At 40.7% G+C, this 27,092-nt stretch overlaps 1 protein-coding gene across 1 annotated transcript in view; it reads left to right on the top strand.

The window, feature by feature from the left end:
- Positions 1 to 2,672: 2,672 nt before the first annotated feature.
- Positions 2,673 to 27,092, top strand: part of st3gal3a (ST3 beta-galactoside alpha-2,3-sialyltransferase 3a) — a 70,474-nt gene continuing 46,054 nt past the window's right edge. The window contains exons 1-4 of the mRNA XM_061078201.1: positions 2,673 to 2,731; positions 5,215 to 5,366; positions 19,729 to 19,771; positions 20,154 to 20,246. Of these exons, the coding sequence (XP_060934184.1) occupies positions 5,258 to 5,366; positions 19,729 to 19,771; positions 20,154 to 20,246 (245 nt within the window). The 5' untranslated portion in view covers positions 2,673 to 2,731; positions 5,215 to 5,257. The remainder of the gene's footprint in view (positions 2,732 to 5,214; positions 5,367 to 19,728; positions 19,772 to 20,153; positions 20,247 to 27,092) is intronic.

The following is a 27,092-nucleotide window of genomic DNA, read 5'->3' as shown; positions in this document are numbered from 1 at the left end:
CACAGAAAAATCCACTCAGATTTTGATTGCGCTCTGTTGTTTCTTTACTGTTCAAGTCGTAGTCTTGATATACCCAGCCCGGGCACAGGTGTGGCTCATCAGGCCTGATGACCCATCACTCCCACAGGACACCTGAAAGACAACCAGCAATAAAGAGAGAAGGACACCTAGTGGAGTGGAGGGTCGTCACATTGTGAAGCAAGCCTGCAGACAGAGAACGCCTACTTTTCCTGTTAGTTACCTGTTAAGATATCTTGCTTTAATCAGTCGAATGGAGAATGGATTTATTTTATTCCTTATCACGAATCAACAGAGTTATACATGGGGAGGGGTGTTTTCTCATATTTTTTTTGCCTCATTTTGTAAAACATGTTCTATGTATATTTTCACAGAAGCCTGTGAACTGTAAATTTCATGTATTCTATTAAGATGTTTCCTGTTGAAGGAAATGAGATGACCGTAACTGTTGTCTCCTGAACTACTTCCAGATTACCATTCAAGTATTTTATAAAATTCATTAGTTTGTTTCAGTAAAGCTATTTGCTTCAGCGTTATTGCTCCGTCTTCATTCCACTCTTACCTGAATCTTGTCTATATTTCATGGTACCAGATTTATAAAGATATCCTATATAATCGAGTTTAGCTTCAGACATCAAATGAGATTGGGATGGGATCTTGTGGGCTTGTACAGTTGTACAAAATCGCAACCTCTCAATATCTTCTTTTAAATATAACAAACAGAATGGAGGGTCAAAGAAGAATTAATCTCGATTTTGTTTATTGGACTCTATCATATGTCATCACATATTTATTAATTAGCAACAGTACAGAATTTACTGAGGCCACTTGATCCCTATCCGATTACTGAAAAAGACAAACTTTCAACGTATAAATCACTTTTTTTTATAGTGGCCAAAATTATGATGAAAATATCTTTAACGAATGTGTCCCACATGGGCCACTATTTTGTTGAGCATTTGTAGGTTCAACAGTTTAGGATTAGGCTATCTGAAAAAAAAATAAAAATTCAATTATTAATCTGAAATCATTTGTATAGTGGCCACTGGGGCACCGCTCTGTACAAAGCGACAGGATGGCCACTTTGCTGACTGAACCCAAACCATTAGTTTCGACTCCACCCATGTAATATATACCCCATCATTTTCTGATGAGGAATCTGACATGTCTACAAAATGTATTTAGTTTAAATTTTGTATTTAACAGGGTCTAAGAGCATTTTCTCGAGTTTTTTCATTTCTTCTTAGATTTGCGTCATTTGTCTGTTGGCCTGTTTTGTACTTGTTTGTATATGATGAATATTTAAAACTTAAAACAACTACAAGTTACAGCAAGAGCTTGGATTTTCAAGTTACAGGACCATTGCACCAAATGTTAACTAATCAAGCAAGTTAAATCCCAAACATTTAAGCACTCATTTAATACAATGATGGCACAAAATAGAAGGGAAACAAGTGCTTAGAGTTGTAATCAAGACTCAAAGCACATATCAATACGGCCAACCAAATATCCTTTTAGGTGTTCTTTCTTGGTACTTCTCCATCTTCTCGTGCTCCTCTTTCATGATGTTACTGTCACTGGGATTGCCACATGTATCACTGCTGCACTCTTTTGTTCTTTGCGCACCATCACCATGTCCGGTTGGTTAGCCAGCGGCTGTCAGTCTGGAATCTGAAGTCCCACAGGATCTTAGCTCTTTTTTTCTTGGTGCTACAGTTAGGTCCATAAATATTTGGCTATTGACACAATTTCAATCATTTTGGCTCTGTATACCACCACAATGGATTTGAAATGAAACAATCAAGATGTGCGTTAAGTGCAGAATTTCAGCTTTAATTTGAGTGTATTTACATCCAAATCAGGTGAACGGTGTAGGAATTACAACACATTTTATATTGGGCACCCCCCTTTTTAAGGGACCACGCTGTCAGGCAGACAAAAGATAATAAACAATAAGCTATAGGTCACACTTTATATTTTTAATGATTATATTCCATATGCATTCATCCATCAATTACCACTAAGCCCGTATATATTTAGTGTAGTTAAATCGGCAATCAGGACTAATGTGTCAAAAAGCGACCAGATAATGACAAGAACAATTCCTATATTTTTGCAACTCACAGATATCTACTATTATACATATAATACACTACTTATTACAGTGCTGTAATTAAGTACTGTCTTTTATATAATTAGCTTCCCGTATTATTCAGGTACATACTCCAAAACACACGTTGTGGCCTGAAGGCAAGTGGATGAACAATGAAGCTCACAAACAGCTAGTTGATGTTACGACAACGTTTGCTAAACTAAATCTCTGGCCTGACTTGTTAAGTGCAAACTATTGAAAGGTGTTAACTTGGTGCTAATTAAATAAATCACTTACTGCTTATTCAACATCCCTCTTCTCAATGTATACACATTCGTCACTGATAGCCTTATTAAATACCACATTTCTTGAATGGAGTTCGGCGTGACTCTCTCCATACATAGCAGGGCGTACCGGGTCCCACTGTGTGCAGGCTGGACGGAGGGGAGTGGGACACGGTGTGGCCCTCCAAATGTTCCGCTGAAGTGCAGCAGAGTCGCTTGTGAGGGCCGGGATGTATTTTTGTGACGCCAACGTTGATCAATGCGATCGTCAGGAGCCCGGGGGCGAGCGCTGCTGCAGCAGCTACCAACGGATCTGAGGTCAACTTGAGAATTAACGGTACACGTCCGAGAGTCTGAGCCTCAGAGCGGATTCCTGGCTAGCGCAGCCAGCTAGTCTTCTCTACTAGCTGCTTGCTATGTAACGTTTTGCTCGTGTCTCTGATATATGTGTTGTCATCTCTATGTGGTGTGTCGAATGGCAGCGTTACGTCTCCAACCACCAGCTACGTGAATTATTAGCGGTTATTAAGGGAGCTAACTCTATTGCGGCTAATAGGCGATAGCCCAACATAGTTAAGGAGCTAGCTGCAACAACTTGATGGTACTTGTTTTAACTGTTCCCCTCATTTAGAGTCACAGTGGATGTTTTTCTTCAGGACAGTAACACTTAATAATACTCAGCCGAAAGAATAACATGGACGCTTGCTCTGATTCCACACCTCTGGGCTTTAAAAGCTGAACATACACTCAACCATGACAGAGGAAACATCTCCTCTCTAATATAACGAACTCAGAATCGTAAGACATACGTCAACATTTGGGAATTTATACACTTTGAGCGTTTTATGTCAAGATTATAGTGATGTATAGTCATCATTATTACGATCAGGGGTTTTAATGTGCTGGATATCTTCTAAAACATAATCCTTACTCTGAAATAATCACATTTGGATCACTAGTATACACACACATACACATTCATATGAGTTAGAGGACACTGAGACTAAAATACGGATACCTTTACAGCAGTCTTACGTTTAAAGCTGATTTGACTTCAGATGTTGAACCAACAAAATGTTGCCATATATTTATTCAAAACTGACAAATAATTGTTTTTTAATTTTACATTTTCTCAAGGCAAATTTCCTATTATTGTCAAGAACTTAAAAAAATGTAGAAACCCATCTGATCACAATGAACACTTGGAGACAGAGAAGGGAAAAAGGTCCCTTTCAACAGGAAGAAACCTGCCCCCACCAGATGCTTATTATTTATTACATTATTACATCTATAACAGCATTATTGATATCTGAGATCTCTGACAAGGGTCTGGCTACACACTGAGTGCTTGTCAAGCTGATGCTGTCTTCACATACATACGTCTGTGTGTGTGTGTGTGTGTGTGTGTGTGATTTAATATAACCTATATTCATTTCATGCATACACGGTAATGCAATTGATAATAAACCAGTGACATTGTAGAAACTGAAGTGAAGATTGTAATTTCACAAGTGACCATCATGACAGCTACTAATCAAACCAATATATTTAATTTTGCCTAAATAAAATCGGTTGTGAGTAGCACAGGAGTGTGACCAGACATAAAGAAACCCAGCAGATGCTTAGACTTGTGTTTTCTGTAAACACTGTGTAGAAGCCACTCCGCCTTTGTCTTGTGATGAAACATAAGGACTGTGTATGAATAGCAGGAACGGGAAATTCAGACGGCATCATATTTAAAATAGTTTTACTCACAATACACAATGTACAAAGAAGAGCAGTGACATTTCCTTTATATCACGCGTAACCAATGTGCAATTTGTGCTATAGAAATTTGAGTCAGTTGATTATTGGATTGATTTTTTTATTGTTTTTTCTATGTCAGGAATGGTAAAAAATGCTTTTTAAATTCCCCAGAGGAGAGGGTGGTGTTTTCAAATCCCTTGTTTTATGCCACAGTTAGTCCAAAGTAAAACAATATTCAGTTTACTGATGTAAGATTCACAAAGATCTCCAATTGCATTGATTTACAGTCATAAAAGGTAAGTTGGGCAGGTTCAGCAGACAATTAGTTTAAACATAAAACCTGTCATTTTAACTTGTTTGTAGTGAAAGATGGCAGCCCCTCTGTAAAATTTTCTTTTATATTTATTGGAATGGCAATCACTAATAACAACTAGAATATCACCATCAAGACCCATGCATAATTCTCTGGGAAATTAAGTGGTCAAAGTTAAAAGTTCAAGGTAACTGTAACCTGTCAAAACATATATTTTGTCTTGTGAATGGTATATCCCAGGAAAACCTCCTATGACCTGGAAAAACATGTATGTAGAATGAAACGGCAATAGTTGTTATATAATTTAGCGTCTTCTAATAAAACAAACTGTTGTTTTGTTCTCTAATAATTTGAGGTTTCAGCTTTGGAAGAATACAAATTACTGACTGTCCAATTCTGTGTTTGGTTCAGATGAGTTGTATTAATTGTGCAGTGGAGACAGAAGATTACAACAAGGCAGTCAAATTCTGTCTGATTGTTGGCATTCAGAGTTAATATTTCGTAATATTTTGCAATAGTATTGCATTTCTAGTAAAGGCATTGCAATACATTTCATTGGTTGACGAAATGTGGGCATGACCCAGAACAAGCCAATCTCCCAGGGTGGAGCAATAAATCTGTGCTCAGTAAGAGAGCTCTGTTACAGAGATGCTGCGCTGGTGCTGTGGCTCAGACATTCAACCTCTCGTATGTGATTGCATTAAGTCATAACATGAAGTGTGTGAGTGCAAGTCTAACTGGTTTATCTTTTGTTCAAATAGGCTCCAGTGTGCAATGGGCCATGTATGCTAGCTGGAGACGAAAATGAAACCCAGTCGCAACCTCCTCCTGGGCCTGTGTTCCATGCTGGCTCTAGGATTCCTCTACTACTCATCAGGGAGGATCAGCTTACAAGGCTGGGGCCACAAATCGTGTGAGTTAGAAGTGACCATAATGTCATGTACAATATGACAATTAGTTAACTTGTTTCATTGAGCAGTGGGAAGTGCACTATCAGTGATAGGACTCCATGACACAAGTGCCTGACACAGGCAATGGTGGCCTTCGGGTCCTCTCCCCTCTGCAGTTAAGTATGTTCAGAACGTCTGTCCCCACTTACTCTGCCCCCCTACTTGGCCCCCTCTGCTTAAATTGTGTAAACACTGGAGCAGCCTGCAAGTGATTGTCACTGTCACCTTATGTGAATAATAACTGTATAAACAACTACATGAAGATGTGTCAGAAAAGCTTAGTGAAAATAAGTTACAATCCAGTAAAGTCCAAATGCTGGTGGATGTGGAAGTAGTTAGTGCCCACAGCAGAGAGGAGGAGCAGGGTAGTAGCGAGGCATCAGGCACACAAAGCCCAGTCAAGTTTTACAGCAGTAGATACACCAGTTTAAGTAGATCAGCTTAGACCTGCAGGAAGAAAAGACACACATTTGAAGACAATTAGTGTATATGTATGCTGCTGCAGAAGTTTGCATCTTCACTAGCCTCACGATTTGATAAGATTCAGTAATGGACAATTCGATTCACAGCAGGTCGATGCATCACATCCACAATTTTCTATATTACTGCACATGGCTGCATTTTTTTCAATTAATACAATCAGTCAGACAAATATGAACTCTCTATTTATTTAGAAAGTGGTTTAAAAATTATTCTAGACTGTTACTGTTATTACAATTGTGCCTTATTTACAAAATAAGGTTTTGTATTAAAAAACATAGGAATACAACAGTAAGTCTGACAGTGGTCAGTGCTCTCTACATGAATTTGACATTCATTCAGTTTAGTCTTGTGTGATGCACCTAAGGCTAAAAAGAACAAACTCTGATTACAGCCTTTACAGCATCAAGGTGGCCCCACCTGGCACCCCCCCATAGCAACTACGGCAGCTGCGCCACTGCACTAAGCGCGGCGTAGTGGTGCGCCGTAGAGAAAGTTTGCACTGACAATGGCTCCGCATGCACTTCGCATTTTTATGTTTATTACGCTTTTTCCTTGTTTTTTTTGTACACACTGCACTGTCACTCATACAGTATGATCGACTCGCACTTTTGGAAATACGTTCGTCGCTAAATACTGAGTTTCTTTCAACTTACCGGAGTGCTTGCTGTGGCTCCTTTGTTCTACCGTCGATCTGTTTACCAATACGCCAACGGAGGAGAAAGAAGCAAGGGAAGCGCGCCGGTATCCTGTGCAGATCTCGGACAAGATGCTGCAATCCCCCGCTGCCGAGCATTCTGCTCGTGAATGTTCAATCCCTGGACAATAAAATGGACGAGCTACACGCACGGATTAACTTCCAGCAGGACATCGCAAACTGCTGTGTGCTGGCGCTCGCTGAGACCTGGCTGGATCCTATGGTGCCTGACTCGGCCGTCACTCCGGCCGGTTTTTCCATCTACCGGCAGGACAGAACCTCCGAGTCAGGTAAGAGCAGAGGTGGAGGTGTATGCTTGATGGTGAACTCTCGCTGGGGCTCGGATGTTGTTGCGCTTTCAGCACACTGCTTACCAGACCTGGAGCTGCTATCTGTTAAAAGTCCGCCCTTTTTACCTTCCCCGTGAATTCAGCTCCGTTATAATCACAGCTGTTTACATTCCGCCGCAGGCAGACAAAACCTGCGCGTTAGAGGATCTGTACGGATTTATTAATGGACTTGAGGATGTACACCCTGAGGCGGTCTCTACTGTTGTTGGTGACTTCAATAGGGCTAATATGAGGAAAGTTCTGCCAAAATATTATCAACACATTAACTTTCACACCCGGGGTGACCAGTGTCTTGACCATTGTTGCACGCAAATACGGAACAGCTACAAACCCCTCCCTCGCCCCGCTTTTGGGAAGTCGGATCACACCTCCATTATACTCATCCCAACCTACAGACAGCGCCTAAAACAGGAAAAAAACTTTTTTCGGGCAGTTCAACGCTGGAGTGCTGAATCCATTAGCACTCTCCAGGACTGCTTTAAAACAATAGATTGGCAGATGTTCTGTGTTGCAGCGGATGGGGAGATTAACGACGGGTTATAAACAAGGAATGTGAAGCACATATGAATCTGTTTTTAGCAAAAGAAACTTTCAATGTTACCATTTTACCAGTTGGGGGAACCAGTTTATTTCATCAGAGACATGATGTTTCAGTTGCGGTTTTAGTTTTCCTAGATCTTTACACTACTTCTACATGGGTTAAAATATTAATTCATTGTTGAGGCAAGTTGCTGTTGATAGTAGTTAATTACATCAGTTTCATTAAGTATCCTCTTCAAAAATATAGAAGCTGTTCTCTGGCTCAGTTATTGATAATGGAAACTGACCTGACACTGTTTCTAAGAATTTCAGAGGGTAAGCTCTGTCAGATAAATGTGTTATCCTAGTACTGAGAATAAATCCACTGTTTTAGCTCCTTTTCTCTTCAATAAAATGTATTAATATATGGAGTTGCTATATTTTTAAATAATCAAATAGATAATCAATACACAATATATATATCGTTTAACAATAGAATATAGTTTTTCATATTGCCACACAAAACAATTTTCTTGTAATCTTGGATTGGAGTATGTGAGATTGAGTCATTGGTTGTTCAACAATGCAATTTTATTAATATAAATGGGAAAAGTTTGATTATGATTAAGATTAAGATACATTTATTTGTCCTAAACACATGCACAGACATGCACAAGCACACTCATGCAAGGAGGGAAATTGAACCTCTGCTTTTAACCCATCTGGTGCAGGACACACAGAGCAGTGGGCAGCCATGTACGGCGCCCGGGGAGCAGATGTTGGGGGAGTAAGGTGCCTTGCTCAGGGGCACTAGACAGGGTAGGGAGAATCCTCTTGGATTTTTTGATGTTTTTTTGTTGAGCTGATGTAGTACCATACTGCAATTAATGTGATATGATGGCACTTTCCCACTTAAATAATTTTAGCAGTTTAAAATATATTTACAGCCAGCTAAAGTTACACTAATTGCTAAATCATTCATCCCACTTTAAAGAATACCATTTTCAGCAAAGAGGGCGGCTGTGGCTAAGGGGTAGAGTGGTCGTCCTCCAACCTGAAGGTTGGCAGGTTGATCCCCAGTCTGACCCATCTTAATGCCGAAGTGTCCTTGGGCAAGACGCTGAACCCTGAATGGCCCCCCATAGAATAACAAAGTGCTGTGAATAGATGTACTGTATGAATGTGCGTGTGAATGGGTGAATGTAGAACTGTACTGTAAAGCGCTTTGAGTGGTCATCAAGACTAGAAAAGCGCTTTTACCATTCAAACTCGATGCCTCTCGCACCTCCACCTGTGCCAAGTGACTAGATACAGTGTCAAAAAGGAGCCACCTATCGGTTTTGCCTCTTTAATCCTTTTCAGAGATGTTTCACTGCCATCCTCCGCAGCTAGATGTACACTACTTGTCAAATTTTTGAGACATCAATTCCTCAATTAGCTGTCTTTAAAAATGTATGAAACAAATGTTTGTGTTTCTGAAACTAAATGATAGAACAAATTAACAATTGAAGATTTGAAAAGTTTTCCTTCGGGCCAAGATCATATTTTGATGAATGGAGGCACTTCTCGATGGTCAACCTATATGGTATGAATTTAATCAGTAGCTTTTGCTAGGTTTGAAGATCAGTGCTTGCCGTGGGTCTTGGCTCCACAATTTCAGCCAACTTCCTCAGCAGGTCAACAGGCCGGGCTGTGCGCACTTCGCCCTGGGAAGTAGGTGTCAAAAGCACTCCTGTAACTTTCCCCGGCAAAAAACCCCGAAAAATATGCGGTGATTATGGTATGAGCTCAATCCAACGGTAGGCTTCACATGACCTTAGTATTGCGGTTTCTGTCCTAGCCTTACTTACTCCCACCAAACACGGCTCAGGGCACCCTTCTTCTCAACACCATACCTCAATTAAGTTGGCTAGACTCAGAAGGGTGTCATATATGGCTCTATTAGGAAGCTTATCCTTGCCTCTGACACTTTGAAGTGGTCAGACCAATATTATGGTCTGGCAGCCCCATGCAGTCCATTACAACTGCACATTCTGGCTGACTGCCTTCACCAGATAGCCGTCTTCCCTCATCCTGGTCACCTCTGTAACCGCCATTGGCTTCTTCTCTTTAGTAGATCTTGGCTTGCTAAACCTATCATAGTCTGGTTCCTCCATTGTGGGCTTCTTTCACTACCTCTTCGGTCCTGAGCCTTGCAATGGCTTGCTCTACAGTCGTCTGCCTCTTCAGACAGTCCAATGCATGTCAAGAAATTACTGGTTGAATGGCCAACAAAGTCCCAGAGGACAACCTCCACTGGGCGGCTTTAAGTTTTGTAGTCTCTTCTCAAAGGCTGTCTTTGTCACTTCCTCCTTGAGCACTGTGAGCTCAACACAACTTTCTTATGCGACGCCAATTATGATATCAGGCTGTTGTGGAAATCTCACAACGGAAAATACCTCTATTGTCCATTCCACTTTTACTGATTTGAATTTATTCTATACTTGAAAAACCAGCATAATCTATTGAGAAAACTAATTTGATTATTCTTCTCTTAGTCAACTACCTATTTTTCTTTGGTCTGCTGGTAGCAACACAGGTCTTGTTGAGAAAAACAACAGCGTGTTCTTTACTTCTTTAATGAGAAGAAGAGCCAAACTCAGTTTTGCTCAATTTAAGAATTTATTTAGGAAAGCAATGAACAGGTTACGGCAAAAGACAATGGGTGCCAGTACATTAGGTGTATCAGAGCGCGATGGACATCCGGTGTCTGTCCATTTTATACAGTAGATCTTCGTTCCTCCCTCCTCGGAAGTGCGCACGCGTAGGCCATCCTCCTGGCTTTTGGAATACAGAAGGGAACAGGGAGACACTCCCAATGCATCTATAGTTGCTAGACAACGAGTTTTACTACAAGAACGTCCTTCACCCAAAGATGCAATGTGGGCCAAAGGTGTTTACAATTGGAGAAAAGATTATTATGTTTCAACTATTACAAAACAAACCTTCCTGTGTAAACATTCGCAACAAGTGAACCCAAAGCATTATACAGAATCAAGTCAACAACGTCACTCTGTCTGACCCGCCACGACTTTATCAGACAGCTGTTAGACTGACCATCGTCCTGACGCACACACAATTCTAGCTTGTAGATTAAACATTAGGAGAGCAAAAGGTTTATTAAAATCATTTGTATAAAGCATAATATCTAACTAAAATTGTTCCTATCTTTATTGCTTAAGAGTTCTTTCAGCAAAGGCTATAGTTAAAAATTTGAAATCCCAACAGTCTCCAGAAAATACACCTATTTGCAAAGATTACTTTTTAACCTACCCATATCTGCATATGCTTTCCCTCAGGATCTATCTATGTAGGAGACAATTGGATTGGATGTTTGTGCACAGTTTTCTAAGGATGAAGTCTGTACTCAAATTTCCTAAAAAGGTTGATGAATATCACATTTTCTGCTAACCTTAGTCCAAGCCTTTTTAGAAAACAGTGCTTGTTCAATTTTAGCAGCCAGAAAAGAAAATGTGCTAGACAATTCAACTGTGGATTATTTTTTTCTAACTTTGTGATAGCTTGTACTGTCATTGTAGATTGAATGGCTTTTATATTCCAACAGTGGTGCCAATGATGGTTATGGCTATTCTTTAAGATGCTTTCAAAGGCACCATTAAAGGGGGAATTCAGTTCTGAATATCTGAGAATTTTTTTTCATACCATCGTAACATGGAACACTATCGATACCTTATCCTTTGATGATCACGAGAGGGTGGGGGCTGAAGCCAATCCCAGCTGACATTGGGCGAGAGGTTGTGTACACCCTAGCATTTGCCCTAGAATTAATTCAGTACCCGATTAGCACATGCACAAAGCTCACGTGACACAGATTCTGTGTGTGAGTGACAGCTAAAGAGTGAAAGTATGGTCCCACACAAGAGAAAAAACTGCATTGCCAACCACAACTGCAGCTGAAACTATGAGGTATGACTGTCTGTGTGGATGATAAAAACGTCATTAACAACAGCTTGAGTATGTACTAGCTCGTGGTAGAGTAAATAACGCTGCACACACCAGGTTAGCAATCTCTTATGTTATAATTACAAGTTTAAAACATTTTTTGGTTCATTATGAACCAAAGGCCTCCCTCGAACTTCTGATCATTGCTCCACTTGTTCTGCACAGTGTCGCTCATTAAGCTGCTTGGGGGATCCTTCCCGCCTTAATGACTTGCTTGGGCTTGGTTCTTTTCGGGTCATTCAGGTTACTCTAAAAGCAAATGAAAAGCATCGGAGAGGCAATGCATACCATTCTTTCATGTTGTAGGGAGGGTAAAAATACAAAGATTAAGGGATTAATTTATTGTCAAGGTCTTGATAAAAATATATAATCTGCAGCATGCCACTATTATGAAACCTGTAGCACCTTTCAATGTGCCCTCTTGAGACTGGCAACCAATGAGAATTACAAATGACATTAACGACAAACACTGACACCTTTTACCCTGAGATGACTGTTTTGTCAGACTTTCACATTCACCCTACTTGTCAAACATTGCAAATCTTGGAGCATACTGCCGAACAGCATACTAGTCCAGGCAAAGTAGCGTTTTACGACCGACTAATTGTAAAAGAATTTTTTTCAGCATAGATCATTTCTTTTTTTTTTTTTTTTACAACTTTATTTATAATTTTTCCATGTTGAAAACATTTACATCATTAATTATGCATTTCTTACAAAAGTTGCGCACCCGCCCCCCACCCCAACCAGATGGCATCCCAACAAATAAATCCACAAAAACACTCACGTATCACACTGACAGACAGAACACCAAAAGAAGAAAGCAAATGTAGACAAATACAAAAAAGAGACAGGCCAAAGGAAAAAAAAAATAATAATAATAATAAATAAATAAATTTAAAGAAAAGACTCAAACCAATCTATGTTGATCATTATGTTCATAACACCAACATCCAGGACCTTTAACATAAGAAAAAATTCCCAACAGTCAGAATATAAGCATTGAGAAGACTAGGAAGGCAATCAGAGAAGGAAAGAGGGAAAGATAAATACATATTAAATAAGAACAAGGATTCAGGCAAAAGGCAAACTCTTGATATGTGTCATGAACTGTGACCAGGTTCTGTCGTATTTAACCTCCGACCCGTGTACTGTATATCTAATTTTTTCCAGAGCCAATCCCAACATCACCTCTCTAATCCAATGAATATAGGCAGGAGGATTCTTCCCCTTCCAATTCAGCAGAATCAGACGTCGGGCATGCAATGATGCAAAGGCAATTGCATTTTTATGGAGACGGGACAGCTTTAGCTCCTCCCTTACTTCACCAAAGATAGCTATCAAAGGGTCAGGCTGCAGTGTTTTGCCAGATATTGCTGAGAGTGATTGGAAGACTGAGGACCAGAAGCCATACAAAATGGACATGACCAAAACATGTGTCCTAAAGAAACAGGAGAATATTGACATCTAGGACAGTTTGGTGTAACATTAGGGTATAATTTAGACAGTCTATCGTTAGAATAATGCAACCTGTGGACAACCTTAAATTGAATCAAGCCATGTCTGATACAGAAAGATGATGTGTGTATACGCTGTATGGTATTTTTCCAGGTGTCTTCTGGTATTACTTCTCCAACCTCTCCCTCCCATGCTGCCTTAATTTTGTCCCACGAATGAGGGCAGCCATCCAGAATTAAAGCATATATTTTTGATATTGCTCCTTTATTGAGTGGATTAACATTGAGCACTGAATACAGTAAATCTTTAGAGGGTGGGGATGGGTACCCCGGGAAAAATTTAGAGGCAAAACTTCGAGCCTGAAGATATCTGAAGTAATGAGACTTTGGTAGATTATGATCTTCACATAAAAATTTAAATGATGCAAAGCCATCATCGGTAAAGAGATCCTGAAAGTAGACCAAGCCCCTTCTGTGCCAAACTGCAAATGCCTGATCTATTTGAGATGGTGCAAAAAGATAATTAAACATTATTGGAGAGAAGCTACATATATTTGTCAAATTAAAATGTTTTCTGAACTGACGCCAGATCTTAATCGAATTTTGGACCACCAAATTTGAGTTCAGTCCAGGTGCTTTGATATTTACTGTGAGAGGGGCAGTTAGGACCGAAATCGGAGAAACTGGGAGTGTAGCTCCCAGTTCCATATCAGTCCAGACCGGACCCTCCTTATCTGCGAACATGGTAATCCAATGTGTCAGCTTGACAATATTAGCTGCCCAATAGTAAAATAAAAAATTAGGTAAACCCAAACCACCATCAGATTTCACTCTCTCCAGGCTTGCCTTCTTTATACGTGCAGGTTTTTTATTCCATATGAACACAGAAATAAAGCGATCCAGCCGAGCAAAATAGGATTTTGGGAAAAAAATGGGAATCATTTGGAATAAATAAAGAAACCTGGGCATTACAGTCATCTTCACTACATTTATCCGCCCTGCCAATGAGAGTGGGAGATTTGACCACCTATCCAAATCAGTTTTGGTACGGTCCAAAATCGACCTAAAGTTATACTGAAAAATAGCTTTAAGATTTTGACAAATTAACTTTATACCCCGATATGCTACTGAATTTTTGCAACCAGTGGAGAAGGTAGGGCATGCTCTCAGTTGGGTCTGATATTTGCAAAAGCAGATCATCAGCATAAAGCAAAGTTTTATGGTTTGTTTCACCCCTGGATATACCTTTTATCCTGTCATCTGATCTAATAGCAATCGCCAGTGGTTCTGTCGCAATATCAAACAGAAAAGGTGACAGACAGCAACCCTGTCTTGTACCTCTGTGGAGCGGAAAATATTCCGAAATCAGGCCATTTGTCCTGACTGCCGCCATGGGTGTTGAATATAGGACTTTGATCCACTTACAAAAAGTTGGCCCCATTCCAAATTTTTCTAAAGCTGCGAAAAGATAGGTCCATTCAATTCTGTCAAACGCCTTTTCAGCGTCAAGGCTTAGAATAACTTCAGGTTGTACTGTTGAATGGGGGGAAAATAACACATTAAATAATCTTCTCACATTAAAAAATGATTGCCGCCCAGGAATGAAGCCTGTTTGGTCCTCATTAATAATGGTAGGAATAACAGGGTCTAATCATTTTGCAAGAGTTTTAGTTAAAATTTTATAATCACAGCACAAAAGACTTATTGGCCTATATGAGCTACACTGTACAGGATCCTTATCTTTTTTTAGTAAAACTGAAATTGTGGCCTGGGTAAGCGTTTGCGGCAATCTTCCATTAGCCAAAGATTCATCACAGACTGATTTCAGAATAGGTGCGAGTTTTGAAGAAAATTCCTTGTAAAACTCTGTGGGGAATCCGTCCGGACCTGGCGCCCTTCCTGTTCGAGACAATCTGATGGCACTCGTTATTTCCTCAAGCGACAATGGCTGCTCTAGAGATGACTGAGCATCTGGAGAAAGCCTTGGGGTATCAAGAGAATCAAGAAACAAGTAAATCTCAGATGAGCTACCATCTACCTCTGACTGATATAGAGTAGAATAATATTGCTTAAACTGGTCATTAATGACTCTGGGACTGCGAGATATCGAGTCAGCGCCTGTATTAATTCCTGGGATAATTTGTGCAGTTGACTGCTGTTTAAGTTGAAGTGCAAGGAGTCTCCCCGCTTTATCTCCATGCTCATAATATACCTGTCTGGATTTTAAAATATTTTTCTCGGCTTTCCATGTCATACGCTTATTGAATTCAGTTTGCAACAGTAATTTCTCCTTAAAAAGATCTGGTGTAGGCGAAAGAGCATAACGCCTATCAATATCTGCAATTTTGTCAGCAAGCTCTTTAAGTTGTTTGGAACGCTCCTTATTCCTATGTGCCACATAAGAGATAACTTGGCCCCTAATATAGGCTTTCATAGACTCCCATAAAATTCCCCTTGAAACATCCTGAGTATCATTAATTTCCAAAAATAAGTCAATCTGATTGTTGAGAAATGTTCTAAAATGTGTACATAAAAGTAGCTGGGGGTCAAGCCGCCAAGTTCGTTGAGGCGCTACATTGACTGGAAAAACTAGATCCATCTGTACTGGGCTGTGGTCTGATAGCACTATACTGTGATATTTACTGCTGGAAATTAATGGGAGTAGCTGGTTATCGACAATGAAATAATCAATCCTAGAATAACTATGATGAACAGAGGAAAAGAAGGAGAATTGCTTCGTAGTTGGATTTTTTGTCCGCCAGGGGTCTGATAAGCCATAAGAGTAGAGGATGGAATTAATAACCACTGCGGCTGATGAGAGAGTGTTATTTGCCCTTACACTTGACCTGTCTAGCTGGGTATGAAGGGCGCAGTTGAAGTCTCCACCTAAAATTAACTTGTAGGAATTAAGGTCCGGAAGAGTTGAAAAAAAATTAAGAAAGAATTGTGCATTGTCCCAGTTTGGTCCATAAATGTTAGCCAATATTACTGGTGTATTAAATAGCTTGCCCACTACAATAATATATCTGCCATTAGCATCTGATATTACTTCAGAGTGTTCAAATGGGATCCCCTTTCTAATCAGGATTGCTGTTCCCCTGGCTTTGTAATTAAAACGTGAATGATATATTTGTCCAATCCATTTACAACTTAGTCTTTTTTGGGAATTAATATTTAAATGTGTCTCCTGTAGCAATATTACATCAGGTTTTAGTGATTTCAGATGACTAAATATTTTGCTCCGTTTAACCATGTTTTTCAGGCCTTTGACGTTCCAGCTAATGAACGAAATTGCTCCTTGTTGATTATTTGCATTATTCAGAATCATAGAGCAACAGTCTGTAGTGAACCGGTCCTGCATGTTGGCTATATCTGAGTACTTTAGTGCATGTTTGAGTCAAACCATAAACCACAAATGAAACCAAAAGAAAACGGACAAAAACAAACAAATAGACATATATAAACCCCTTACCATCCTGGACTCCCGGGCTGGTCTTCCTTAAACCTGAGACTGCCCTGAAAACTCTCCTCTCTCTTCTAAGCATATAACACGTCTACACTAACTTAAACTCCTGCATGAACTCTGCAAAGGCATAACAAAATGTAAAAGGGCTTTCCTCTCAATACTATTCTTGCTGCGTGTGTGCTGGCACCATTTGTTCACAGGCTGATAAGGTTCTTAACACTTACAGTTGGAAGATTACCCCACCAGAAAAAAAAGAGAGTAAAATCAACTAGAATTAGTACTGCTTGTGGTGGGTGAATTAAACAAATTTTTTACATTTTCATTTATATTCCTCAGATGACTGAAAAATATCACTTAAACTTGTCCATAGTCCAAACATAAAATGCATTCAACTGCAGTGTGGTGACGACCATCAGTCAACAAAAAAAAAAAAAAAAAAAAAAACTCAGCATGTGCAGACTAGTGCAATATTAACACGCAGCATATGATACCTGTTATGGCCCCGTGAATGAACTCTCACTCTCCCTCCATCTCCCGTGGGTGCAGATTGGTCTCGATGTAGTGCTTTGCCTTGACCGGGTCGTCGAAAGATCCCCGCTCGCCAGCTGGGCCCGTGATCTTCAGTGTGGCTGGAAAAAGGAGACCGTACTTCAAGCCCGCACACCGGCGAAGCAATCCCCTCACCTCGGTGAAAGCGGCCCTCTTTTTTCTGACGGCGGCTGAGTAATCTGGGTAGATGTAGAAACGCTTGCCTTTGTGGGTGATGGGACCTGCACCCATGGCCTTTCGAAGAATATCCACTTTCTCCTGAAAGTAGTGGAACTTGATGATTATTGGCCTCGGGGCATCCCCATCCTTTGGTCGCGGCTGCAGGCCCCGGTGCGCACGGTCGAGCGTCGGCGTGTAGTCGAGGGCCAGCGCTTCCTTCAGCAATTCGGCAACGGCACTCTCCGGTCGGATGTTTCCGTGTCCCTCTTCCACTCCAATCAGCCTGCAGTTATCTCGCCGCTGCCGGGACTCCAAATCATCGGTCTTATCTGTCAGCCGGACGACTTGTGTAGACAGCGTATTAACTTTAGCTTCAAGTGCTATAACTCGGTTAGCCTGACCATTAGCTTCCTCCTCGAGATCACCAATGCGAGTTGAGAATGTGGCGTTTTCTTTCCGAATTTCTTCCGTCACCCTCGTAAACTCTGCGCGCACCTTCAGGATTTCTTTCTTTAAGTCACTTGCCAAGCTGTCTATTTCCTTGTGCAGTTTATCTGCAGCCGCTGTCACAGACGATTCGATCTTGGTGAGCACACTCCGCTCCGACTGCTTAATGGCCGCCATGATTGCCCCGAGACCCGGCCCTGAACCTGCTTCCGCGGTCGGATCAACATCAGGCGAGTCCGTGGCGTCCGGCCCTGACTTCGGCTTTTGACATTTAGGCATTCTGAGCAGCTTAGAAATAAATAAAAAACGACTAATTCGAGGGACCTGGCACTTTAGAGACACTTTCGCACCGGAAAAGACGAGAAGGAGAGGAGGAATATTAAGTAAATGTTCAATCTAAGCAGAGCTCACCAAGACACGTCTTCACATGTCGCTGCTCCGCCGTCCCCGCATAGATCATTTCTATGAGGTGTCCAGAACAACATACTAAAAGTCCTAAGAAATCCTAGTTGAGGAAATATGTTTAATTCTCATCAATGTGTGCCAATAAGGCCAGGCAACAATACACCCCAAAAGGGCTATTTTTTTCCTTTACTCCTATCAAAATAAAACTTTACACAATTAAAGTACCCATGAAACGTAACATTTTTCGTATTACAAGTTTCTTTGAAAATGAATTTGAATATGCAAATGAGCTATACACTCATCGAATATGTCCCAAATACACCCAAATAGTCTTATTTTTTTCCTTTACTCTTACCACAATAAAACTTTACATAGTAAAATTATTCATGAAAAGTAACTTTTTTTGTATTACAAGCTTCTTTTGAAATGAATTTGACAAGCACATGAGCTCCACACTTATTCAATATGTCCTAATTTGCATAGGCAGAAACACCATTCATATGTATGACAAATACATCGGCCCAATCTTCTTCCAATCATCCTACACAACACACACACAAGCCTCCCCACCACAAAGAATAAAGAATGACACCAGCTTTCTTGAACAAGCTAGTGTCCAGCCAGTCACAGGAAAATGTGGGAAAAGACATCATCATTGCAGCAGGTGAAAAAGCTCTAGTATCACTGTATGGGGGCGAAAAAGATGAATCACTGGATATGCTGAGATACAGGCGATTCTGTGATACAGAAACTCAGAACTCATCTCCAGTGAAACTCTCCCTCCAACGTCAACAGCTGCAAAGTTCCATAGTCTTCGGGTCTTTTACCAAATGATGGAGTGGAAAAGGGGAAGTGAACGTATGGACCCAAAAGACTGGGGGTGGCATGTTTTGGATGGGAGATTTATGCCGATAATGACCGATCAGCCTGCGGCACCACCAGAAATACTAGATGTAGTCCGCTGTAGTTGCAAGAAAGACTGCAGCACAAAGAGATGAAGATTGGGCCGATGTTTTTGTCATACATATGAATGGTGTTTCTGCCAATGCAAATTAGGACATATTCAATACGTGTGGAGCTCATGTACATATTCAAATTCATTTCAAAAGAGACTTATAATAGAAAAAAAGTTACTTTTCATGTATACTTTTACCATGTAAAGTTTTATTGTGGTAGGAGTAAAGGAAAAAATTAAGCCTATTTGGGTGTATTTTGGGCATATTCGATTAGTGTATAGCTCACTTGCATATTAAAATTAATTTCCAAAGAAACTTGTAATACAAAAAATGTTACGTTTCATGGTTACTTTCATGGTGTAAAGTTTCATTTTGATAGGAGTAAAGGAAAAAATAGCCCCCTTGGGGTGTATTGTTGCCTGGTCTTATTGGCACACACTGATGAGAATTAAACATATTTCCTCAAACAGGATTTCTTAGGACTTTTAGTATGTTGTTCTGGACACCTCATAGAAATAATCTATGCTGAAACAAATTCTTTTACAATTACTTCTATTTTTGGCTCCAAAATGGGTTACTTTGCCTGGACTATACAGCCTCCTTCCCAATCCTGACACTGTCCCAATTTACCAAATTATATAAAGGTTAAACTAACTTTCTGTAGTGGCTCTTAACAGTCATATAGAATCTTTCCATATGAACATAATAACGTTTGGAGACTGGACTAAGTTATGAGATGTGCCAATACAGAAATGTCTTACATTTATTGTAATCAAATTACTTAAATGTTTTAAAAACCTGTTATTGATTTAATATTTACCTACTTTTATCACTCTAGTGTATGACAAGCAAGGGTTCCTCGTCAAGCTGGATGGTAGTCTGTGAGTATACGTGTTTTTACATATTTTACCTTCCGTTCAAAGTGCGATACTACAGGGATAGTATTAGTCATATGTAAGTGTTTTTCATGATTTACTTGTCGTTTTGTCGTTGGCGCTCGCTGTCTTTCAAAGAAACAAATTGATCGATGGGTCATAGTCAGACTGACCATCAACAGTGCTGTTAGATGTCTCACTGTGTTGGTCCTATAAAAAAATCCAAAAAGTTTTAATGTCCTCAGCAGCCAGAAAAAACTCAGGAACACACCCGCCCTCTGTAAAGCTCTGACTCTAGCTCTATAAGCTGTATAATGTGATTATGATAAAATCTATAGTTTGTGTGAAAATTGTATAATTATCTGACTTAATTCCTTCATGTCTGCAGGCCTTTGGAGCTGATCTATAAGTACAGCAATCTCAGTGAGGGAGCCTGTAAGCCTGGATTTGCAGCTGCAAAGATGACTGCCATTTATCCAAGGTAAGAATATACACTTTATTGGACATGACTGAAGGGAACTCCTGTTTTATGTCTTAGGTGCTACAACGGTCAGATACTGTGTGATCAGTGGTTTTCTTTTGTAAACCCATGCAACCATTGATCCATCCCAAAAACAAAAACATGTGCTCTTCAGATTTCACCATTTGATAAATGTGTTATCGGGCCATATAATGCATTCAGGTTAGGTTTATGACTCTTGACTGTAGGTGTGAATGTGAATAGTTGAGGTCTCCATATGTTAACCCCTTCAATACGCTGGTGTTCGCCCTTCCGAGCCTCCTTCTGAGTTGACTTCCATTTTAACGCATTTTACACTAGTCAGTGCTGATGATGTTTTAACTGCTTATCTGAATACATTTTAACCATTGTAAACACAGTCTAGACCCATCCAGTATAAGACACTACAGTCCAATCTCTAACCTCCCTTTCCTCAGCAAAATTATTGAAGAAATTGTCTACAAATATTTAATGAATTACCTGGCAACCAACACAGTGCAGGACCTCTAACAATCTGGTTTCCACCCCAACCACAGTTGGGCTACTACTGCAATGCGCTGCACAGTAACCTGCAAAAAGCATCTGGATAAGCTGCAGCCACTGTTGCTAGGGTTTTAACAAGAACAAGTATATGTGCACATTTAACACCTGTGCTGAAATCATAACACTGGCTTCCAGTTAATCTTTGAATGGATTTAAAAATTGTAATGCTTGTTTTTGAGGCCATTCATTGTCTGGCACCTCAATATCTTACTGACATGCTTGTTAGCGATGAACCAGCTCTGCCACTTTGATCATCTGGAGCAGGCCAACAGGTTATTCCCCAACAAAAACTGGTGAAAGTGACTTTAGCTTTTACGCTTCAAGCTGCTGGAACATCCCAGCATATTATCAACCAACACCACCAAACCATTCAACAGCTGGAAACCTCTCACAACGACATGAACACAAGTGATTGAGACACTTGAATCCTCTTGTGCAGCACTCTCAAAAGATAGCGAAGGGCTGAAAGTTAAACTGGATGATCTAGAAAACCGATCCAGACAAAACAATATTCGCATAGTAGGACTGCCTGATAAAGTTGAAGCACTGCATCCCACGTCATTCATCGACACATTGCTGAATGAAACTTTTGGCATAGAAGCTTTCCTTACCTCAACGATGGTCGCCATGGTCAGGAAGAATCCAGCTGACTCAAGACCACGTCCCCTCATCGTACGAATTCACCACTTCCAGACCAAGGAACGCATTCTGAAGCTAGCAATAGAGGCCACCTCCGTTTTTTTTTTTCGAGGATCACAAATTCCCTTTTTCCCGGACTTCAGCACTGAAATCTCCAGGAAGAGAGCTGCATTTATCCCAGTGAACAACTTAAAAATGATGGATTCAACTACAGGATGCTGTTCCCTGCCAAGCTCCAGATCATCAACAAGGACAGACAGGAGAAGCATATCTTTTTCTCACCCAATCTTATTTGTGGGAAGACGTACAGGCAAACAGTGGCTTGGATACCTCCACGCAGGCTGAAACATAGTGTGGGTAGGCAGTGTTTTGCATGAACGAACGCAAAAGAACGCGTTCATTGAACACGTTCACTTTTATGAAAACGATGAACTGAACGCAACTCAATGACAAATAATGAATTCGAACGGTGAACAAGTTCATATTGTAGCGTCCCCGCTTATAGACAACGGGAAACTTCTCTCTTTATGTGTAACTTTATAAAAGTCCAACAAACACGACACACTTCTTGTTCGTAACCCCGACACTCCTATCATCCACCACCGTATTCTTCACTCCACTTCCTCATTCACCCTTGACACGCCAACTCATCAGCCAATGAGAGCCTGCCATCCCACAAAACCCTACAGCCATTGGCCTAGAACTGTCACGTGCCCCACCCCTACCTGTTCACTGACCGTCAGGACATTTCAATACTTTCTCCTCAGGAGAGACGCTGTCTAAATCGTATGCTTGCACCATGTCGTTGCTCAGTGCCCGTAAAATGTCCCGTTGTAGCCTAACCTAAACCAACTAACCCGCCTTCGCACTACGTTACCCATGATTCATCACACACACATGTAGACCAAACAAGCAACGTATTCCAAGTGTTTTCTCCTCTGGCCCATGTCTCGGCTCCGAGCCGTAGTGGGAGCTCAGCTCCCTGGTTATCTTGGCTCGCTCTCTGGCCGGTAACCAGCCGTCTGGACAACTCCGTGGATAAGGAGGAGGAGACGTTTCTTAACTTGCAATGCGGCACTTATTTCTCGGATATACAGCAGGAGCAACACTTGCATCACCTGTAGGTGGTCTGTTACTTCTTGTTATACACACACTTTTTGCGTCTTTTCCCACAATACCCAGGTGCACTACGTCACACACTACAAACTTTCCTTAAAGGGGCATACCTGCAACACAACAGCTCTCTGTCTCATATACAAATGGCAAGAGAAAGCAGAGATGCAGACTCAGCGACTACATCCGATGCACCTTATTATTATCTGAGGGATTTTTACACACTGTCTGATAAAGATTCCGACAGTAAAGGCAAGGGGTAGTGATGGATAAGGTTTTCTTTAACAAGTTAAGTCATTCTCACTTTCCACCTTAAAACTATGAAATGAACTGAACTATGAACTCGTTCAGAATTTAAATGGTGAACTATGAACGTGAACTATTCATGTTAACTTGTATGAACTGAACTTTGAACTAGTTCATGAGAGGTGTGAACTTGCACAACACTGGGTAAGCTATCTACTTCACGTTGGTGAGTAATCTAACTCTAGATGCATCTTATTATACGAACTCTAACCGTAGCCTACTCCATAGGACTTCATATTAGTCAACTTGGACATTCCTTAAATGGACATTTTTCTTTTTACATTGACTGCTACGTGATGCCTAAAAGGCACGGTTGGATTAAAAAAAAGATTTTATACTTTATCTTCATAGTTACTTAAAGCGTTCCTTAGAGGGCAGATAATTGAGTACTCCTCCAGAATAAAAAAAGCAAGAATGTTCAAAACTTGAGACCATCTCCCAAGCCTTAACTGATATTGCCAAACAATACGCCTCATCCCCCTCTCTAAATCTCTACAAAGAAAGGCTGCGCTTGCAGACAGAATATGATACACTGACCACAGACAAAGCCAATTATCTACTCACCAGGGCCGTTATAATATTTATGAATCTGGTGATAAGGCTGGCAAACTGTTAGCCCAACAAGCCCGCCAATCCGCCTCCTCTCACCTCATACCTAAGGTTCAAGGTGAAAATGGCGAGATTGTGACCAGCCATTTGGGGATTAACAAGTAGAGATGAGCCGGATACTCGGCTGAAACGAGTATCCGGTACGGATAAAGCACTTTTGCCGAGTACGATTATTATACGAGTAATCGGAGTCATTATCTTTGCTCGGACTGAATGAAAATCCTCACACAGCGTCACAGCGCTCCCCTTCACACACGGCTCTGCTCACTCACTCACAGAACAGCTCTCTGTCTCTCAGTCACTCAGGTTCACTGCGCATCGGGACTGTTCCATAGGCTCAGTCAAGGAAGCAGAAATGATTCGTTAATTTCCCGACTGGGTCTTCGGGTACGAGTCTTTGGAAACATTTTCACGAGACCTGCATTGGCTCAGTAGAGGAGCGCTGCAGATGCGAGGGACGTTCACTGTCTCCCGGAGAAGTGAACGCTCTGTGTTTTTAGTATGGAAAGACGTGAATTGTATTTGTTCACGGGTCTGGGTGACTGGTTTTGTTGTTTTCACTTTACATTTACACTTACTTTACAGTAAAGTAAACCTCTATTAAATACAGTACAACATGACAGGGTGTATGGTTTGAAATTGTCATTTATTATCACACTGGCATTTAATTATCACGGCAAACAATTACACTGCACTAAACTTTAAGTGTTAATGTAAGATGAAAATAGCAAGGCCAGTCTGTGTGACTTGTGAACGAATGTGGATCGCGTCTTTCTGTGCTGGGGACACAGAGTGTTCGTTTCTCCGGGAGACAGTAAACGTCCCTCGCATCTCACTCACACACACACACACACACACACACACACACACCCACACACACCTGGTGTGGAAATAAATTTAAAAAAAATTAAAAAATCATAAAAAAATTTCAAAGTTAAAAAAGAAAGTTATGTTGAACAAGCCCACTTCCAGGTTAAATCACACCCACTTCCGGGTTAGGCCCCGCCCACTCCGAGTACGGATACGGATAATTCATATGGTTAACAGATACAGATACAGATAATGCTGTACTCGCTCATCCCTATTAACAAGGTCTTTAAACAATACAACAGTGACCTACATAGCTCTGAACAGGATGAAAACTCCACAAAATTGAGAGCCTCTTTGACAAACTCACATTTCCCTCTATCCCTCCGGAGCACAATTCACCACTTGGGAGAGAGATCTAAAACACAGAAATCTTAGAAGCTATTAAATCTTTAAAATGCAATAAAACACCTGGGCCAGATGGCTTAACCTCAGACTTCTATAAAAAAATTGTACCTGAACTATCCCTTCTGCTTCAAGCCATGTTTAATGAATCCTTGTCATCTTAAGAGCTTCCACCAACCCTACGACAGCTGCTTTTACACTTATTCCTAAAACAGGCAAAGACCCACTACAGTGCGCTTCTTATCACCCTATCTCTTTACTGAATGGCGATTATAAAATTCTGTCTAAAATCCTAGCCGCTAGACTGGAGAAGTTACTACCACAAATAATATCCACAGATCAAACAGCTTTATTTTAAATAGACACTCTAGCTAAAACTTGAGAAGACTCCTAAATATTGTGTATTCCCCGTCAGCCCCTGTTCCTGAAATGGTGATTTCAATCGATGCCGAAAAGGCGTTCAATCGAGTTGAATGGAACTACCTGTTCTCAGTGCTCAAGCAATTTGAATTTGGTGAAGCTTTTATATCCTGGATAAAACTTTTATATGCTCAACTCTTAGCCGCCGCAGTAGATACCAACGGTCAGCAGTCTGAATATTTTTCCGCCAAGGATTTCCCCTGTCGCCCCTCCTCTTTGCCATTGCTATAGAGCCGTTAGAGTTAAGAAAGAATTTAAATACCTTGGAGTAGAAATCACGCCCACTTTTCCCCTGCTATTTATGAAGAACTTTGGAGTGCTCCTTGAAACGTGTAAACAAGATATGTTGAGATGGTCTAGCCTGCCACTCTCCTTCGGTCGGTCGAGTTAACCTAATTAAAATGATTGTATTACCAAAATTTCTTTACCTCTTCCAAAACATTCCCATCTTGATGAGGAAAATGTTTTTTGAAACTTTGGACCAATGCATAGCGTCTTTCATCTGGAATGGTAAATCACACAGAATTAAAAGGCGATCGCTTGAAAGACCCAATGGGCTTGCTGGCTTGGCTTTGCTCAATTTTATACATTATTCCTGGGCCTGTAATATCCAGAAAATATTGTTCTGGATGGAGGACTATCAACCTGACAGCAGTGAGGCCTAGATACATTTTGTGTGCACAGGTGGCCCGGTCCACTTGCTCAGTTGGAATCTGGTCGAAGTTTAAAAGACATTTCAACCTGTCTCCAATGTCAATTCACTCCCCAGTTGTCAATAATTACAATTAACCGCCCTCTACCTTGGACTCAGCTGTTAAAATCTGGATGGCAAAAGGCATTACTTCCACACCTAGCCTCTTTTTTCAGGGCAAATTTTTATCATTCGCACAACTCTCTGAGAAGTTTGACCTGCCGAAATCACATTTTTTTTAGATATCTCCAAGTTAGACATTTTGTGCAGAAAAATATTGCTTAATTTCCAAATTTCCCAGCAGATAACGCAACTGACAATCTTCTCACTTTGTCTCCACGCCGAAAAGGCTTAATTTCAGTCCTTTACAATCAAATCCGCAACATCTCCCCCCAGTCACTGCAAGAAACTAGAACACTTTTGGAAGAAGACCTAGGGATGTAATGAGAGAGGATCAGTGGCAGGCTGTGCTGAACTTAGTACACGCATCATCCCCCTGCGCTAGACGCAGCTTAATTCAACTTAAAATCCTCCTGAGAGTTCACTGGACCAGGGCTAAAGTGAAAAGATTTTCCCTGATGTTGACCCCTCTTGCCCCCGCTGTAAAAGTCAACCAGCTGATCACATACAAATGTTCTGGTCTTGCCCTTTCCTCAGAAAATTGTGGGTAGACATCTTTCATGCTTACTCTACAATTTTTGGTGTGGTCATCCCTCCAAACCCATTATGTGCCATTTTTGGCTTTACTAATTAAACTCGTCCTCTTAAGGGCATTGCCCATGTTGTCATGGCTTTCACCTCTCTGCTTGCCAGATGTCTGATACTACTGTTATGGTAGGAACAAACACCTCCCACATTCAGTAGATGGATTAGAGACACCATGTCTTTTTTGAAACTGGAGAAAATCAGATATACTCTGAAAGGTTCCATACAGAGCTTTGAGAGAACCTGGACCCCCTTCTTGTCGTACTATGAGAGCATACAAAGCCCACTTCAAGAGAAAGATTAGATGTCAACCACCATACACACCATACACTTTTTATTGGGGTAATCAACCCCAATAAAAAGTGTTAAACATAAATCTAAGATTGCATTTTTATTTGATTTTTAGTTTCAAGCCAATCCTACTATTATTTTATGTCTTATTTTATCTGTCAATAGAACTTCTTTTAATTGTTGTTATTTCTTTCATTTTTCTTTCCTTTCCTTTTCTTTTTAACCCTTGCTTGCCTTCAAGGGGAATCCTGCCTCTTGCCCAATGGCAGATGGGATTGGCTCCAACATTACAAGAAAAA

The sequence above is a fragment of the Limanda limanda genome, chromosome 9 (assembly GCF_963576545.1).
Source record: "Limanda limanda chromosome 9, fLimLim1.1, whole genome shotgun sequence".
In the NCBI taxonomy this organism is placed as follows: Eukaryota; Metazoa; Chordata; class Actinopteri; order Pleuronectiformes; family Pleuronectidae; genus Limanda; species Limanda limanda.
This window is presented reverse-complemented; position numbering and strand designations above follow the sequence as displayed.